At 40.4% G+C, this 17,835-nt stretch overlaps 1 protein-coding gene across 1 annotated transcript in view; it reads left to right on the forward strand.

Moving 5' to 3' along the window:
* SPG21 (SPG21 abhydrolase domain containing, maspardin) overlaps positions 1-17,835 on the forward strand; it is a gene marked incomplete in the record, with an annotated part of 640,586 nt that overhangs the window by 402,087 nt on the left and 220,664 nt on the right. The window contains 1 exon segment of the mRNA XM_044078676.1: positions 4,328-4,473. Coding sequence (XP_043934611.1) covers positions 4,328-4,473 — 146 coding nt within the window.

Raw genomic sequence — 17,835 nt, forward strand, 5'->3', positions numbered from 1 at the left:
CAATATATTTTATAACAATTGTTGCAATACATGGCTTAGGTTATGTACAGTGTGGTATGTCTCCACTGGGTACCAGTGTTCACCACTGTTCAGTTACTTCTGCAGTTAATGATCGTAAAGGGTCTCATTGTATAATCTGTACATAAAATTATGGACTAATTAACTTGGACTATTATTTTAATTAATTGGAATACTTAAAGCATAAGTAAAAATATGGAGTATGGGCACTTAACCTTAGTGGATACTTTGCATCTTGAGCTGTGTCTTATTTTCCTTTTTGGTTTCAACAGTAGCACAGATTTCCCCTTCTATTTGAAAAAAATGTTAAATGTGTAGACAGTACCATATTCATAGAATCAAAACTAAATTGAGCCTGCTAGAGCCTTCAGCTTTTGATGAAAGAAAGGGCAAAATGTGACTATCATCTAAGGATAAAAACAACAAATGTATTGTAAATGTTAATGCCATAGCCCATTCAACTTGTCCAGATACGTACTGTAGTCTTGATTAGAGATCTCCTAACCATTACCAATGAATTTGTTCACCTTAAGTAATTCATGTTACATCTTGCCCACATTAAGTACCTTTGATAGGTTTGAATTTGCAGTTATTTCACATGAGATTGTTTGACTTTCCTTGAAAATAAAGTTTAACTGCTAAGTTGGACCATATATTATTCCATCATCACATTTTATTAGGTTAAGTCAGGAATCTGTGTCAAGAACATGGACGTCTTTATATGTCACTCCTGTGTATGAAAAACTATCCTACATGTCAATGACTGTTTTTTAGCTGCTGTTTTAGTTCAAAAATGTAATGGAGTTGACCCCCCCCCCCCCGCATTTCTTTACTGTGGGGTGACAGTGCAGTTGGTATGTATAATATAGAAGCTGGAGGAAAAGCCCCCTGCAAAAAAAATAATCTCTTTTGGGTTTTAAACTTTCCAGTTTGTATTCAAATTTCAAAAAATGTGAATTGAAGGATCGTGGTTCCACTGCTGATATGTAAACTTTCTATATAATCACACACACACAAAAAAAAAATCTCACAGCTCAAACTTTGTGGTCCAAAGTGTTTATTGTTTCTAGAAATCTCAATAATTCTGCCAGAACAACAATATGACCTCAAGTTTTTAAAGTTCCTCATGTATTGCTAGCTACGTAATACAGTAGCTTCCCTTTTGGTTAATTTTAAGGCTAGCCATTTTCCCTTTGTTATAGATTGCCCTTATCCATCCCATGGTCACGCTGTTATATATTACCCATAACAGAGTAACTGGGATCATATTATAGATAATTTGAGGGGACCCATGCATGAGATAAAGCATTTAGGAGCGTCATCTGTCCATTAGTAAAATGGGGGCAGTCTTGGGGTAAATTTTCTGTTTCCATCCCTAGATCAAAGTTTCACTTGAAAAATGGACAGGGATGAACCTTGTTTTATGTGGATGGGGAGTCTGTTATACAGCAGTGGTATTGTTTGCTAAATATACCTCTCCCACCAAACCTTTCTGTTGATACTGCAGAAGAGGTTTAGATCCTTATACTGAGTATTTCTGATGACATTTGACTGGGTGGTTATCAGAAAGTCAGTCCGTAATGGATCAGAGGATGCCTTGTAGCCAGACAAAGGTCACCTCTTAGCTGTCTGTAAGATACAGAGTTTAGTGACAGGGCTTTGAGTCACTCCATGTTGTTTAGGCCTTGTATCTTTTTAGTAATGTATATGTGGGTGTTCCAGTTATTGCACGTGTCCAGACAGATACATGCGAAAGGGGGCATTGTATTCAATAATTGGCCTAGTGTGGGCTGATGAAAGCGGGACAGTGACATACCTAGATCTAGAGGCAATCTCTTTGTTTATAAACCTTGCAGTATAGAAGGACTTTTTTTATAACAGACATATGTTGGTCAAAAGTTGGGTCCATATCCATATAAATTCCCAAACTCCAAACAACTGGGTCAGCTCTTGGGAACATATTGTCAATTGGGTAGTTCCCTGGAGTAGATGACTTCCCAAAGGATACACTAATACATTTTTTGGCATTTGGTTTCAGACCATGATTTTGACAATAGCCATACTGCAGGAAGGTTTGTCTCAAATAACCAAAGTAATTCAGGGATTCATTGACTGCTTTTAACTTGTAGTAATTTACAAACTTAGTCAGCCAGAGCCCTTTGATATTGGCTTTTACTTCTGAAAATTAAATGTCAAACGGGACCCAGCATAGACACTTGGGAACTGCACTGACTGGTATGTTTGTAGAAGTAACTCCCCCTATTTTAATTATCTGCAACCTATCTGTGAACTACTCATTAATCCAGGGGGTGACATAGGGGCTTATTCCCAATTTATTTAGCTTTTCTACTATGCCTGAGTGGGAAATTCTATCAAAAGCTTTGGCTAGGTCGAGGTATGTGGTGTATACCATTTTGCCTTCATCCATTGCTTTGGTGACCTTTTCAAAAAAGATCCATCAGGTTGAGTAAGCAAGCTGAGATGGGTCCAGTGTTTGGAGGTTCCCTATGTCCAAATTAATTCCATGATAAGTCTTTCCATGGCTTTGCATATGAGGCTGGACAGACTTTATGGGTGTGTAATTGCCTGGGTCTGTGGAAGGTCCTCCCTTATGTAGGGAAATGACTGTAGCTGTTCTCCATTCACTTGGTACAAAACCTGTATGGAGGCTGAGACTGAACAGTGTTAGGGGTGTGGGAAATTGCGCTTCATGCTATTTAAGATGAATCCATGGATATTGTCAGGACTCTTCAATACAGTATTTTTAGCCTTGGATATCACTTCAAGACTTGGTCTGGTGTGATAGCTGGAGATGAGCCAGTTTCAAGTATATCTTGATGGACAGAACCGAGGGGGTAGAGAGCTAAAGTTTGAGAACTTTATTGGCCAATAGGTAAATATGGACCACCACCTGAACTGTGACACTGTATTGTGCAATTGTGATCCAAATTCTGTTTGACCGAAACAACTGTGAAGCATTTACAAATGGAATTGCACAGTGGTGTACAGCAATTTTGCCAGAAGGGTCCCTAAAGTGACTATCCTTGGCCAACATTGCTTTAATTGCCTCTTATCTGGCTCTATAGTTAGTGTAAGGATCTAACGTATTAAGCATTTGTAAGTTATAACTGGATATTGACTACACCAGTTTGTCACATTTGTGTGCTAGCCTGTGTCTTGTTTGAAAGGGTTTCCTGATTCGTTTGACACAACTATTTATAAAAAAGTTAAAATATCCAGCACTGCAGTGCAATCAAACATGTATTGAAAGCATTAATATGCTCTAAGCATCCCCTGCTTTTTACATGTAAGAGGTTGCAGTACAGGCATAACCGTCTATCCTTTGGATAGTAACGATCTAGCACCACATATGCAACATTAATTTTAGTCCTGTAACATATTGGCCAATTTTAGCACAATTAACATTTTTGTATAATGCTCTACTTTTGTTATTCTACAGAGCATCAAGCCAAGATCATAAATGAGAGGACAGCATTTTCTCTGGCAGTTTATATTGCAGCACAAACCAGTCCTTTTTGATGTTTATATAGAACAGTTCTTTACACAATTTTAGGTTTTCCTGTGTTGTGCTGGGGAAGTGTTTATGGGGAAAAATGTTTGATCCATTGGTAAGCCATAAAGAGGCTTCTTTCCAGCAGTTTCCTCATTCCAGAGTTCATAAGGTGAACCTTTATGTAGCTTTACTGCCACTGTAGAGTGAAACTGGTTGGAGTTTTCTTTGTTCTTTGGAGATTAATTCTGAAGAGAATTTTAAGTGTGTTTCCTCATGTTTAATAACTGCTGATCAATCTTCATAAGTAATATGTTGTGGCTAAGAGTGCATTCACTAAGGGTGCAAGTATGTCCATGCATACAGTTTAAGTTTCCAGAATTGTGGTTTGAGTTCTCAGTTCTCTCTCTCTTCCACTCTGTATATTGGTAGCCACTAGGATGGACTCAAAATGTGTGGTGTTTTTACTGCTGTATTATAACCAGTGCATTCGAATGACTGGTAACCAAGCATAGAGTTTTATAAAATGTCAGTAATGTTATGAACACTATTATACTTTGCTTTTTACTTTGCATAGTCCAGCAGTCCTGTTACTGTAAAACAATTGTACTTGTCTAGTTAAAGCCAAAAAAAAATCTGAATGGCTTCACTAGTACACAGAGTCATTTTACCAAGGAAGAACATTGACTACACTACAGAGTTTCAGGTGGAAAATCAGAAGAATCTCCTTAATCCATGTACACTTTGCAGATCACACATGATAGACCCATTATCATCTGTTTATTTCTTTCTATATAGGTTCATCTTTTTGGAGCATCCTTAGGAGGCTTTTTGGCTCAAAAGTTTGCAGAATACACCCACAAATCTCCAAGGGTGCATTCCCTTATTCTCTGTAATGCTTTCAGTGACACGTCAATCTTCAACCAGACATGGACTGCAAGCAGGTGAGAGACACAACTTTGTTGCATGTTTATTTTCTTGGCTGAATGTACAGGTGGAGTCTGAGAAGCTTTCATACTTTGCAGGGACATATATTTACAGTTTTCAAGAAACATGTATTCCATTTTCTTGAAGTGAAATGTGAACATTGTTTTTGCGATTGTGTAGTTTCCATCATTAACACAATTTTATAATTTTCTTCTGCATGTATAAATATTAGTGCAGATTCCAGGCACAGATCACTCAGTAAAGCAAGCTGTCAGTAGTCTAGCAGTAACTACATTTCCTAAATCCTGCTTTTAGCTATAAAGAGGGACTTTGATTTTCTGATTGAGTGGCATTTACTTCTCCTGTACCTACTATAGCTGTCTTTTGTGTGTAGCTTATTCAGATTCATGTAGTGAAATGTCGATAATTTTGTCTTAGTTTAGCAAGTTCATAGTTGAATACTAGGCTAAACTCCCCTGAAGGGCTATTTTAAGCCTAGCCAATAACAGAAGTCAGGTGAGGCAGACTTTAACCATTATGCCAAACCTCCCACTACTAAGCACTGTAACAAACTCATCCAGTATGTGGCCCATACTTGAAGTTGTATTTTGTTACTGGAGGTTGGAGTGTACCTTATCTGTATGAGTGAAACTTGACTTTAACATTTTAGTGATTTTGTAGATAGCAGTTTTAGTAATAATGGTAGCACTGGTAATGGTGATGAAGGCCTAACAAGGGACCAGTGTTTCTTGTGCTTCTTGCCTTTATTCTAGTTCCCATTGTATTTCTCTACATTTATTAAGGCTAATATAGTTTCCTGAATTCCTGTCTGGTGTGTAGTATTGTGTGTGCAGTAATAATTATCAGGGTTGTCTGAGGAATATATGTATTCATCATGGAGGTATTGTGGTTTAGTTGGTGTGGCCTTTGTTTCTTCATGCAAGAGGACATGTCATTGTAAACCATTTGTGACTGCTTTATCTGTGCAGTTTTTGACAAAGGATGCACTTTAACTGCAGTAGTTTTTCTCATACTGAACTCCCTTCCCATTTGTTGTTTAGCCAACTGCCTGTGGTGAAATTGGTGGTATTACATCCATCCCCAAAAAAGAAGGTCTAGAATTTTTTGGAGATTGTCTTCAAAAGAATACTCTTTTAGAAAATAAGAAAGAGTTATTAGTTGAATTTATGGAAACAGTCCTTGATTACAACTGTATAATATTTGATGGGGAATATTATAGGCAGCATAGAGGTGTGGCCATGGGGGCTTTTTGCGCCCCTGTGTTTGCCAACCTTGTACTCTTAGAGTGGGAACAAAAGTATATTTTCCATAGTGAGTTTTCCCAATACATGAGATTATATGTGAGATTCCTGGATGACATTTTTATTCTATGGAAAGGCCCAGAGAATAGAATTAAAGACTTGGTCCAACACTTTAACGAAAGTACAGGATTTTTAAAGTTCACATACGTATACAACAAGAGAGGAATAAACTACTTGGACACATACATAGAAAAAGACAATAACTGCTTTAAATCCAAAGTATACAGAAAACCATCCTTTAGCAATTCCTATTTGCAATACTCAAGCGACCACCCAGTCAGACAAAAGAATAGTATAGTAAAAGGACAACTCATAAGAATAGTCAGAATGACCTCGAAATGAGACGATTTAGAGGGTGAATTAATTGAAGTAGCCAACATGTCTCAAGAAAGGGGATACCCTGTGAAAACAATAAATTAATATGTGGACTATGTTAGAAATGAATGGGGCAAGAAATACAAGCCACTACTAGGGAAATACTAGTACTTCACAAGAAGGTAAAAGTATAAAAGAAGTAGAAAATAAAAGATATGAAAGAGCTATGATTGTCCCATATGGTAGCAATGCAACAGAGGTAGAAAAAATTGTAAATAAAAATTGGGCTGTTCTTAAAAATAACCCAAAATTGTGGAATATTGGAGGTAGTAAACCTAATTTTGTCTACAAAGTAGGCCCAAACTTGAAAAAGAATTTTGAAATAGTTACTAAGATTAGTAACAAGTATGGTACCACAAAATGTGGTAATTGTTCACAATGCAAGTACATTTGCACAGATGACAAGATAAAAATTAATATTTTTTTAAAAACTGTAGTGAGACCTGAGAAAGTGAATTGTCAAACTACAGGAGTAATTTATTTGGCCATGTGTAAATCCTGTCCCAGTTTTTATGTAGGTAAAACTGAGCGAAGATTGAGGGACAGGGATATACGAACACACATACCAAATAAGTACTAAAAACACCAGTAATGCTCTATACAGACAAATTAGTATCTCCCAGGACTGTAAAGAATTTATTTTTAGTATTTTAGAAAAAGTGGTAAAAATTCTGAGGGTTGGTGACTCTAGAAGCCACATAGAGGAGAGGGAAACTAAATGGCAAATTAAATTGCAAGCAAGTCTACCTCCAGGCTTAAATGAAATAATATCTATAAAGCCGTTATTAAATAAAAAAGTGGAATTTATGAAATTAATTTTAAATGAAATGTTTTTATAGATAGAAAGTGGAAAGGTGAACATTATTTCTTATTTGAGGTAATTTATTTATAAAGATTTTAAGAATGTTTTTAAGAACATGTAAAAGACAATTTTTTATGCTTGTTGCACTTTAAATATGGCCTATCAGTTCTTAATGAGTGACATCACTATTACAATAAAGTATTTAGGGGGGGATATTGAATGTATGTAGATTCTGATGAAATCCCTGGCTATAGGGAAGAAAGCGCTCAATCCTTTGTAACTTGGTTAATAAAGCATCAACAAGTGTTTCCTAGCCGTGGCAGTGTGTTTTCTTGTATTTTACAGAGAATATATGTATTCATCATGGAGGTATTGTGGTTTAGTTGGTTTGGCCTTTGTTTCTTCATGCAAGAGGACATGTCATTGTAAACCGTTTGTGACTGCTTTATCTGTGCAGTTTTGGACAAAGGATGCACTTTAACTGCAGTAGTTTATTTCTCATACTGAACTCCCTTCCCATTTGTTGTATAGCCAACTGCCTGTGGTGAAATTGGTGGTATTGTACTGCCATCTTTCCAGACGACCTTCGTAAATAGTGAATTTCTATTTACTTGACATGTAGTATGCTGCTGTTTAAGTACGGCTGGGAGGAGGGGCTAGTAACCCTTTAATCCCCTCCTTATTCGCCTAGAATTGTGGTACTCTTAACTGAGGAGTGATGGGGTTAAGGCAGGTGTTAGCTATTTTATAAAACACAAAGGAAATATAATTCTTCCTTTGTTGACGTAGTGTTGTGATGTGTTTATGCTTAAATAGTAGTTACAAAACACCTTTTACACAAGTTCAGTACTCCAGTTTGTTACACATTCACTATCCACTTGAATTATAATTTCTGAGAAATAACTTGATCATTCTTGAGTGAAAGTGATTACTCGAGACCCCAGGGAAATTATTTTAACATTTCTCCTTTCCACAGTGTTTTTCAACTGTGGATTTGAAATATACATGTACATTAGTCTGGGGTGTGTGAGAGGCTTGCCTCCTGATGACATTGTTTTCATTCAGTCTGTGCAATATCACTAAATGATTCTGTGCCATTGCACTAATTGGCACAAATGTATTTCGTTTGGCTATGTGACCATAGAAGAAATTTCTGAGTAATCACATTTCAAGGACTCACAGTTGATGTTTTAAGGTTGTGTTCTTCTATAGTTAGAGAAGTGCAGGAAAAATCACTTTTATTTCAGAAAGTGTCCCAGTATTGCAGAACTTCCAGTAAATTAGTTTTTCACATAGATTGCTTTTGAAGCAGAATGAGTTACGTTCTTTCCTATTTGTACAATGTTCTGGAGTCTGCCTTTAGATTTACATGAAACTTAGGGGCTTGCTTATCTCTAGAAGTAAAAATCACAGTAATTTGATAACATGCACTACTTGATGACCACTTCATAGCTCATGCTTAATAGTGTCTCATTAACTGTGAACCAGAAGTGCTTCCTTCCAGATTTGATGATTTCTTTTCTCAGTAAAAGAAATTCTTAATACGTAACCAAGGATATTCCATTTTATAATGCCATGACATGTTGATCGTGGCATCTATGCCATAGGCTGAGGCATCACAAGCAAACAACTGTGGTACCGGCACCTTTAGTACAGGTAAACATTTCTTAACATTTTCTAAAAACATTTTGCTCATCTCATTTCCCCTGCCCCAAAGGTGTTCTTTCAGCAGCCTGTACAGTAGTACAAAGAATTGTATTTTCATTGGGCGTAAACATTCCATAGTAATCAAACCAAGAAGTGTCTAAAATCATTTCTTGTGGGACTATTGTTTGGGAGGAGGATAGATGCAGATGCATTTCACTTTTTTGTGGAGGGAAGTATCCCAGGAATAAGTTTGCCATTTTCCAAACCAAAACGGCATTTTGTTTTTTTAGCAACTCAACTAAGTACCGTTATGTTTAAACACTTGAATTCTTTCATTAATCTTTTGAAAAGTGGTGTAGAACTCAGAGTGCAGTCTGTTATACACAAACAGGCCTCAGCATATATCATTTGTCATATACTTGAATAATGAGTAAATAAAATTTGTTGGTAGCATGGGCTGTGTCTGTTTTAGGGGAAAAAAAAAAAAAAGTTCTGTCACTCAGCATGGCTACCCACTAACTCTTCCAACTGAGAAAGCAAGAATCTCTTTTTGCACCTTGATAGCTGTCAGTTGATAATCACCACAGATCATTATGGCATTATCCCTTTTTATGACAGTAACAGTTGGAGCTGTCACGGTGGTGCAGCGGTTAGCGTTGGCGCCTCACAGCAAGATGTTCTCCAGTTCGATTCTTGGCTGGGCTGCCTTCTGTGTGGAGTCTGCATGTCCTCCCTGTGGTTGCCTGGGTTTCCTCCCACATCCCAAAGACATGCAGTAGGTGGATTGGACACACTAAATTGGCCCTAGGTGTGAGTGTGTGCATGTGTGTGCCTTCTGTGGAAGGTTGGGTGCCGGGCTGGCAACTTGACACTGTGTAAAACTCCACTGCCAATCATGAGCGGACAGGTGATCCGCTGTGGCAACCCATAACCGGGAAAAGCCATAAGAAGAAGAAAGAACAGTTGGAGCTGCCAGTTCATTGTACTAGTAATGCTTTCAAGCTCTTTAACCACTCTGATTCATTGCAGATGGTATTTGAACTACTCTTGCAAAATTGTTTTGCCTCATCAGAGTGGCAGTTAAACACCATGCCATGCACAATCTTCTTAATGTCATCATGCAACATACTTTGTCTTACAAACTTAATTTTATTTATTTTACATTTGTTAACCGGGGGTGCCTGAGCCAAAAAGGCCATTTTTCAACAGAGGCCCGGGGAGAAAAGCTCCACATAGAAAAATCACAGATACATTTAATTATTTAGACATTATCAGTATACACATAATTTACAAAAGGCATGTTTTACAGTGGTATGCAGCACATCAACAGTTACAGTGGAGAGAACAAACAAAATATTAATTAAAAAAAAAAAAGGTAATTAATAGATTTGTGGTGTACAGCTGAAATTTGAAACATAGGTAGAATACATACATAGTACACGGGTACAGAACACACTTTGTAGATTAGCCAGTGTTTGTGAGTAAAATTGAAAGCTATTATCAAGTACGCTAGGTTTAGTATGTGTACCTTGTCTGCTTTCACTGGCCTGGGGAGCAATCATGGCACTGCCAACTTTGCTTGAGATGTTGCTTGATGAGATCTTTAAAGGAGGCTTTGGACAATGTGTTTTGAATGCTAGTGGGGACAGAGTTCCATTTTTTAGCCACTGAACTACTATATAGTGCATCTCCAAAGCTATTGTAGTGTTGGTGACCTCTAGTAGTAGTTTGCTTGGTAATCTAAGAGGCCTTTTGGCTGAGTGATGTACTAGGTTTTTGAGGGCAGGACACTTATTGGGGAGGTAATAAATCGAATGACAGAGGCAGAGCTTATTGTAGCCTAGGAGGTTGTGTAGTTCAAGCCAGTGGAGCTGTCTTAAAGCAGTGCAGTGATGAGTTCTATATGAGCAATGCGCAGCAAAGCGGGCAGTTCTGTTATAGAAGGCTTCCATTTTGCTTAGTTCAGTTTTGTTGAGATTAGTCAGAATGGGAGGTGCATACAGTAGGGTGGCTAGAAGTCGGGAGCGAGCAATGGCTGATCTTGTGTTTTTGGTAAGAAATGGTTTGATACGGTAGAGTGATCCCAGTTTGGAATGTACTTTTTTAATAGTTAAGTTGAGATGACAAATTTTAGGTTGGAGTCTGTGGTTATTCCCACTAGCTTAGCCTGTGCCACTGAAGTGATTGGAGTAGCATTTGTGGAGTAGATAGTGAATTGACTGTTCAGTGTTTTTGTTAGAACTAGTTATAATCATAAGCTGAGTTTTCTTTGGATTGAGGATAAGTTGGGCTTTGGTAAGGTAGTTTTCAATGTCAAGAGAATGCTAGGTGAGTTGTTTGCAGGAGGGTGGGAATGTTTTGTGCAGCACAGATTAAGGTAGTGTCATCTGTATACTGAATGACAGATGCATGCTGTGTGGAGGTAAGGAGGTAATTTATGAAGATTGTGAATAGTAGTGGTCCTAAGATAGAACCCTGTGGGACTCCTATAGTTATGGGCAGCTGAGGAGAGAGAGAAGTTTCCATTTCACAGCTTGGTACCTGTCAGTTAAGTAGCTTTGGAACCAGTAATAGTGGAATTTGATAGGTGATATTGGTTTAGATTGTTTAGCAGGATTTGGTGTGAGACTGTGTCAAATGTTTTGGACATGTCCAAAAAAAAGAGTTAACACCTGCAGGCCTTCATTTTTGAGACTGTTTACTGAGTCTGTGAAGCAGAGGAGGGCTATAGTGGTACTATAGGCAGGTCTGAAACCATGCTGAGTAGGTGACAGGATGTTGCTGTCTCGGAGATATTTTAGCACCTGGGTATGGATGCATTTTTCTAGGATTTTGGCCGGGGGGGGGGGTGGTGAAGCAATGGGTCTTTAGTTATTAAGTTCAGTGGAGGTCCTGGCTTTATGTATGGGTGGAGCATAGGATATTTTCCAGAGTTTGGGCACATAGTTTTCAACAGTTGATCTATTTATGAGAGTGGAGATTGGGATAGCAGTAGCATCTGCTGTGAGTTTTAAGAAATAGCTGGGGAGTAGGTCGGCTGCTGTTGATGAGGTGCTTCTGTTGGTGAATTTGCTTCTGGCTTAACAATTTCTGGAGTCAGTTCCTCCTGCACTAAGTTGGTCTTAACCCCTTTTACTGCAACTGATGGCAAACATCTTTTGACTTTTCATAGGATGCTGTACCCAAAATTTCACCCATCACAAACTCTTTTTAGGAGGAATATTTGAAATATTTATTCAGATAAGAATTACTACTGTGTCTGTTTCCATGACTACTTTTTATCATTTATATTAAATATAGACACAAATGATTCCTTTTTGTTGCTGCTGTATTGAAAGCTTCAGTAGTCCACTCAGTTACTGAACCAGGGCATCTGGATTGGATTTCCAGAAGGGACATGCATTTTTTGGTGATTAATCTGTAATAATAGTAACCTACTACAATAGTGTGTTTTGCTGCTCTGCATGAACCATTGTCAATTGATGAGTTGTATGACTTTTATGAACCACATCTATCTTTTAAAAATTCTTATGAAGGAAGTCTGGTAGTCTTGTACTGCAGTTTAAAGCATGTTCCCTGAATCTCCCAATGTCTGACAGAAGCCAATAAATTTCTAATCAGTAGTCCCAGAAAACAGATGCTGTGATGGTGACAGCCTAGTACCAACCTATGAACCTGTCGGCCCTAGGGCCTATACAAGCCTAGCCATAACAATTCCCTGGCTATTTCTTCCCTCTGATGTGATCCCAGGGGTGAATTTCCTATATCCCATTCAGTCATCAAGGTTCCTTTTGAAGAGGGCCAAAGAGGTGCTCTGCTTGACATGTATGGGCAGTCTATTCCAGAGTCAGGGGAGTCTCTGGGTCAGGAACCTATCCCTCCAGCATGTTTTGTTCATTGTGATGACAATGTTTAGATCCCTGAAGCGTGTAGCTTTGAGGGATTGGGATTTCTTTAAGTGTAGCATGTCCAACAGCTCTGGGTTTGACATGGTCTTGTATGTTGAGCAGAGTGGATGATATGCGACATGAGTATAGCTGGAGTTTTTTAAATGGTCAGCATAGGGCATCTGCTTTAGGTCTGTGATTCTTTGTGAGGTATTTCTGCAGCCTTTCCAGTTGTTGCAGATGTCTTGAGAGGTACATACCAAACGGGAAATTGTATTCTATAATGGGTCTAATGAGGGATGAATACAATGGGACAATGACTTCCTTTTTTCTGGATGAAAAGCCCGTGATGAGGTGTACCACATAGAAGGATTTCCTGACTCTTGTGGTGATCTGGTTAGCGAAGGTGAGACCACTGTCCACCTGTGTCCCTAAGTCTGTTATCACACTTTCAGTGCTTAGTGTACTCCCACCTATGTGGTAATTCACAGGTGCATGTTTTTTTCCCAAAGGGGATAACTATACATTTCTTGGCATTGAGCCTGAGCCTATGGCTCTGGCACCAAGCATCTGTTTCTGTAAGGCCCTTTTGTAGAATATCCACATTTGGGGATTCAATAATGGCTCCCAGTTTGCAGTCATCTGCGAACTTTGTTGAGTCCCTTAATGTTGGCCTATACTTAAGAGAAATAGATGCCAAACAAGAGTGGTCCCAGGGACTGAACCCTGAGGTACTCCACTTATCTGGAGCTGGATTTGGAGTCTGCTACTTTTACAGTGTGGGTTCTGTCAGTAAGCCAGTTGGCAACCCATCAAGTGATGTAGCGATCACTGCCCAGCTTAGTAAATTTATCTGTGATTCCAGAGTGGGGGATGGTGTCAACGGCCTTGGCAAGGTCCAGATAGGCTGTGTGGACCACCTTACCCTTATCCACAGCTCTGGAGACTGATTCGAAGAATTCACTCAGGTTCAAGAGACAAGATTGGCCCTTCACGAACCAAAGCTAGGTGGGGTCCAGTGTTTGAAGGTTGCCAATGTCTTTGTTTATAAGTTCCATGATGGTACGTTCCATGCCCTTGCAGGTCAGGCTCGTCAGACTGATGGGGCAGTAGTTCCCAGGATCCAAGGTGGATCCCCCCTTGTGGAGTGAGATAACTGTAGATCTGAAGTAGTTAACGTCATTCTTTCAGCACATATGGGTATTCGGATCCGATTCTGATCCGAGCCGGCAAAACTTTTACAAGCATCAGCTCCAAGCTCCTCCCCTACCTATAATACATCACTTCCTCCTGACTAACCCCAGATCTCGTTTGCCACTCTAAGAGTTAGCATCGTGGTCTCTGTGCTCTAAGCGAAGGTGGTAAGGTTTTTCTTGTTTTTCTCTGTTCAGTGCAGTTGGAGTGTGTGTACCTGTTCCCCTTTTCCTCCCCCCTCCACACGTGGTCGTTGTGTTTAAAAAAAATTTTTTTCTGTGTAGCTGTTGGTAGATTTTCATCGTGTTTCACTGTTGCAGTCATGACTGTAGGGTTCTCCCCTGCCGGCAGGCAGCCCTCGGTCGGCCAGAATCCCAAAGTCTGGGTCCGGCGTCGGCTGTTCAACCATGCTCCCTGACGTCAGAGCGCCTGGAGTACAAAGCTGACAGCCGACGCCATCTTCTCCAGTCTTTCTTGCCGTGCGGTGATAGCAGTTGGCAAGTGCTGGTCGGTTGACTCCTGACTATTTTTTCTGATATACTTCAGTCTGAAGATTTTCTTCTCCACTCAAAGCCAAGTACCCCGTTGGGGAAACTTTTTTCTTGCTCCACTCCGATGTCAGAAAAAGTTAATAATTGTATTTCATCTGGGAAGCAAATACCTCATAAGGATTTTCATTCTTACTGTATTCCTTGCTTAGGCCCTGACCACAACGTAGCTAGTTGTCTGTTTTGTGCTAGATTCAATCAACGTACAATTAAGCAAAGGTACGATTTTGCTTTTCATTACTTCAGTAGGCGCTTTAACTACAAAATGTCGGATACGGTTCCGGCTACCGAAGTTCACAAACGTCGCAAGGATAAAGACAGGCCTCCGAGGTCTAAATCTGATGATAGCACACAAGTGGAGCCAGCTTCAGGTTCGGCCGTCGTCAGTGAGGCGCTTTTGCAGCCCCATGTCGTCGGCCATTTCGGAACCGACGGCCGAAACGGACTCTCATGAGGAGCCAACCAGGCCTTTAAATATTTCTGTTGCAGGACCTTCGGACAATGCTCCTTCGGATGGGTCCAGAGCCGCTGTGCAGGTACCGGCTTCCGAAGGGGGTTTCAGGCCTATTCGGCTTCTAATAAAGGCAAAGACAAAAGCAAAGACGACTCCTAAATCAAAGACTACAACACAGGCCTCTTCTGAACCGGCTCCCAAGTCACAGAAACAGTTACTCCAGATGGCGGAGGATTTACTTACTATGATTAGGGGTTCACATCCCCCTCCAGATAAAAGGCCAAGGCAGGATGTTTATTATGATTCCTCTGATCAGACTTCTGTTTCCTCAGTTTCTTCTGATCAGTAATATTCTTTCCCTCCTTATGAGGATTCTGATGCTGAAGAATCCATTCCTTCAGCTTTTTCCCCTGAGGATTTCTCTTTTGGGGAAACTTTGCATGAAATGAGGGAACATTTCCACTGGGAAGGACAGGAGTATTCGGAATCTAAGAAAAGACTGAGGGATTTTCTTCTTCTTCCCCAACATAGATCCCTGGCTATTCCTCCTGTTTTGGATATTGTGGATGATGCCTTTTCGGAGGCTAACTTAACCCCTGACTCTTTTCCTCCTGCTCCTGTTAAGCCTGATAGATATTACAGGGTTCCTGATTCCCATCAGTTTTTATATAAGAACCCTTCTGCTGACCCTGAAACCATTTCTCAGGGTCCTAAGGGAGTTAAGGCCGCTTCTGCCAAAAATCCCATTCCTACTGAAAAGGATTCTCTATCCTTAGAAAGATGGGGCAAAAAGGTGTACACTTCTGCTACTTTGTCCATTAGGGCTTTAAACTGTCAGTTTCGTATGCTAAAATACCAGCAATTTCTCTTGTCTGTTTTAAAACAAAAGCTTACTTCCTTTTCTGCCTGTGCAGATGATAAGGAATTACATGACTTATTGCATGCCACTGAACAAGTTGGGAAGCATGGTTTACACTGTGGATTTGATGCCTTGGAGGCTTCTTGTAGCTGCGCCTCTGGCACAGTCATTACAAGGCATGCATGGCTAAAGGAACAAAATTTGCCTGAACAAGTAAAGGCTAAATTATTGAATGCTCCTGTTCAGCATAATGTTTTGTTTGGATCAAAAGCTGAAGAGGTGATTAAAAAGATGGAGGATAAGGCAAAATCCATGCAAACAGTTAAAGATTTCTTACAAGTACAGCCACCTAGATTTAGCAGGAATTGGCCTTCAAAAAATTGGTCCTTTCCCACTTCAGACAGGCCTCAGACGGGTAGATATAGACGCTGCAGAGGAAGGCCTCAAACACAAGCTTCTTATAGACCAAGACAGTGGACTGCTTCCACCCCTAGGGGAGGAGAGGACAGGTCACAAACTCAAAGGAAACAAACTCAATGACTCCCTCTGTTGGGCTACAGGAACTTCTTGCCTGGAAGCCCCCCCCTCGGGGGAAATCTCTCTCTTTTTTTATCAAAATTGGACTCCAATAACCCAAGACAAGTGGGTTTTGGATGTGGTTTTAAGAGGTTACAAATTCCATTTTCATACCGTGCCAAGGCCAAGCGGATGGCCAGACCTTCCAAAACATCAATGGATGGAGGCCTTAAACCAGGTGGAAGCACTCTTGGCTATGAATGCCATAGAACTGGTTCCACTTTCAGAGATGAGAAAAGGTTTTTACTCAAGGCTCTTTCTAGTCCCAAGGAAGCAAAACTCATGGAGACCCATTCTGGATCTGTTGGTCTTGAACACCTTTCTAGAGATTCCAAAATTCAAGATGCTTACTCTACAGCAGCTACTTCCGATGCTGTCCAAAGATGCATGGATGGTAACTTTGGATTTAAAGGAGGCATATTTACACATTCCCATCAGGCAGGATCGCAGAAAATACCTCAGGTTCAAGGCCGGATCGAGGCACTTTCAATTCTCTGCGCTGCCCTTTGGATTGTCTACTGCGCCCAAGGTCTTCACTAAATGCCTGGCTCCAGTAGTAGCTTACTGCAGACTAAAGGGAATTCAAATTTACGATTATCTAATTCAGGCAGACAGCAAGGATGTCTTACTCCAGCATCTAGAATTTGTACAAAACCTCAAGATGTTCTTCGTCTTCCCTTGCTGCAGTCCTGACTATTGGGTATAGTCCGCGTCCCAGTCGGCCCGAATACCAGAGTATAAGGCTGACGTCGGTCATGGCGCTTTAGACGGACGCCAGTACGTCAGGGTACTAATGCGCATGACCGACGTCATTTCCTCAGTCTTTTTTGCCGCATGGTCCGATGCAGAAGCATTTTTGCGAGTGCAGGTTGGCGTTCTGAGATTTTCCGAAACCGGAGTTTCGGTGACCGAGTACAGAGTTGGCTAAGTAACGCTGGGGAACATTTTGGTTTTTTCTTGCCTCAGTATATAACCGGATGTCAGAAAAAGTGAATAACTGTACTTCTTGTGGGAAGCAGATACGCGCATAGGGATTATCATACATTGTGTATACCTTGTTTAGGGCCTGAGCACGACGTTGTTGGTTGCCGCCTTGTGCTAGATTTAATAAGCGTTTACTATTAAGAGGAGGCTTGATTGTGCTAGGTTAGTGTTTGGGAAGCGTTGTAATTATACTATGCCGCCGGATGTCTGACGCCTGCTTCATCTAAGAAGCCAAGGACAAAACAGTGAAGTCTAGGGTGAGGAACTGCAGTCCCGGACGCCGGTCCTTTAGGAAGGCTCAGGGAGCCAGAGGTTTTGCCAGGAGTCTCTATGGAGTCTCAGGCAGATACTTTACTGTTACAGGATGTGCCCTCTCAGGAAGTAGGCCAGGCTGAGGGGGCTTCTCAGGTAACTGTTCTTCCCTCTCTTCCCAAGGTAGTTAGGGCCTCTCCTTCTGTTTCCAGAGCTTCTTTAGAGGAAGGCCAAGTTCAGCTTCTGTGGGCTTCTCCTAGCATTTCGGGCTCTGTGCCTAAGAAACATATGCTTAAAATGGCTGAAGATTTGATTACTCTGATTAGAGGTTCTATGCCCCCACCTGATAAGAGGCCTAGGGTGGAACAGGAGTTTGATAGTTTTGAACAGTGTTCACAGGCTTCAGAGTCTTCTGTGGAAGACTTGCAAGAGTTTCCTGCTTATTCTGATTCTGATGTGGATGATTCCACTCCTTCAGC

This window comes from Protopterus annectens, chromosome 7.part1 (genome assembly GCF_019279795.1).
Source record: "Protopterus annectens isolate FY-2018-M chromosome 7.part1, PAN1.0, whole genome shotgun sequence".
NCBI lineage: Eukaryota > Metazoa > Chordata > Ceratodontiformes > Protopteridae > Protopterus > Protopterus annectens.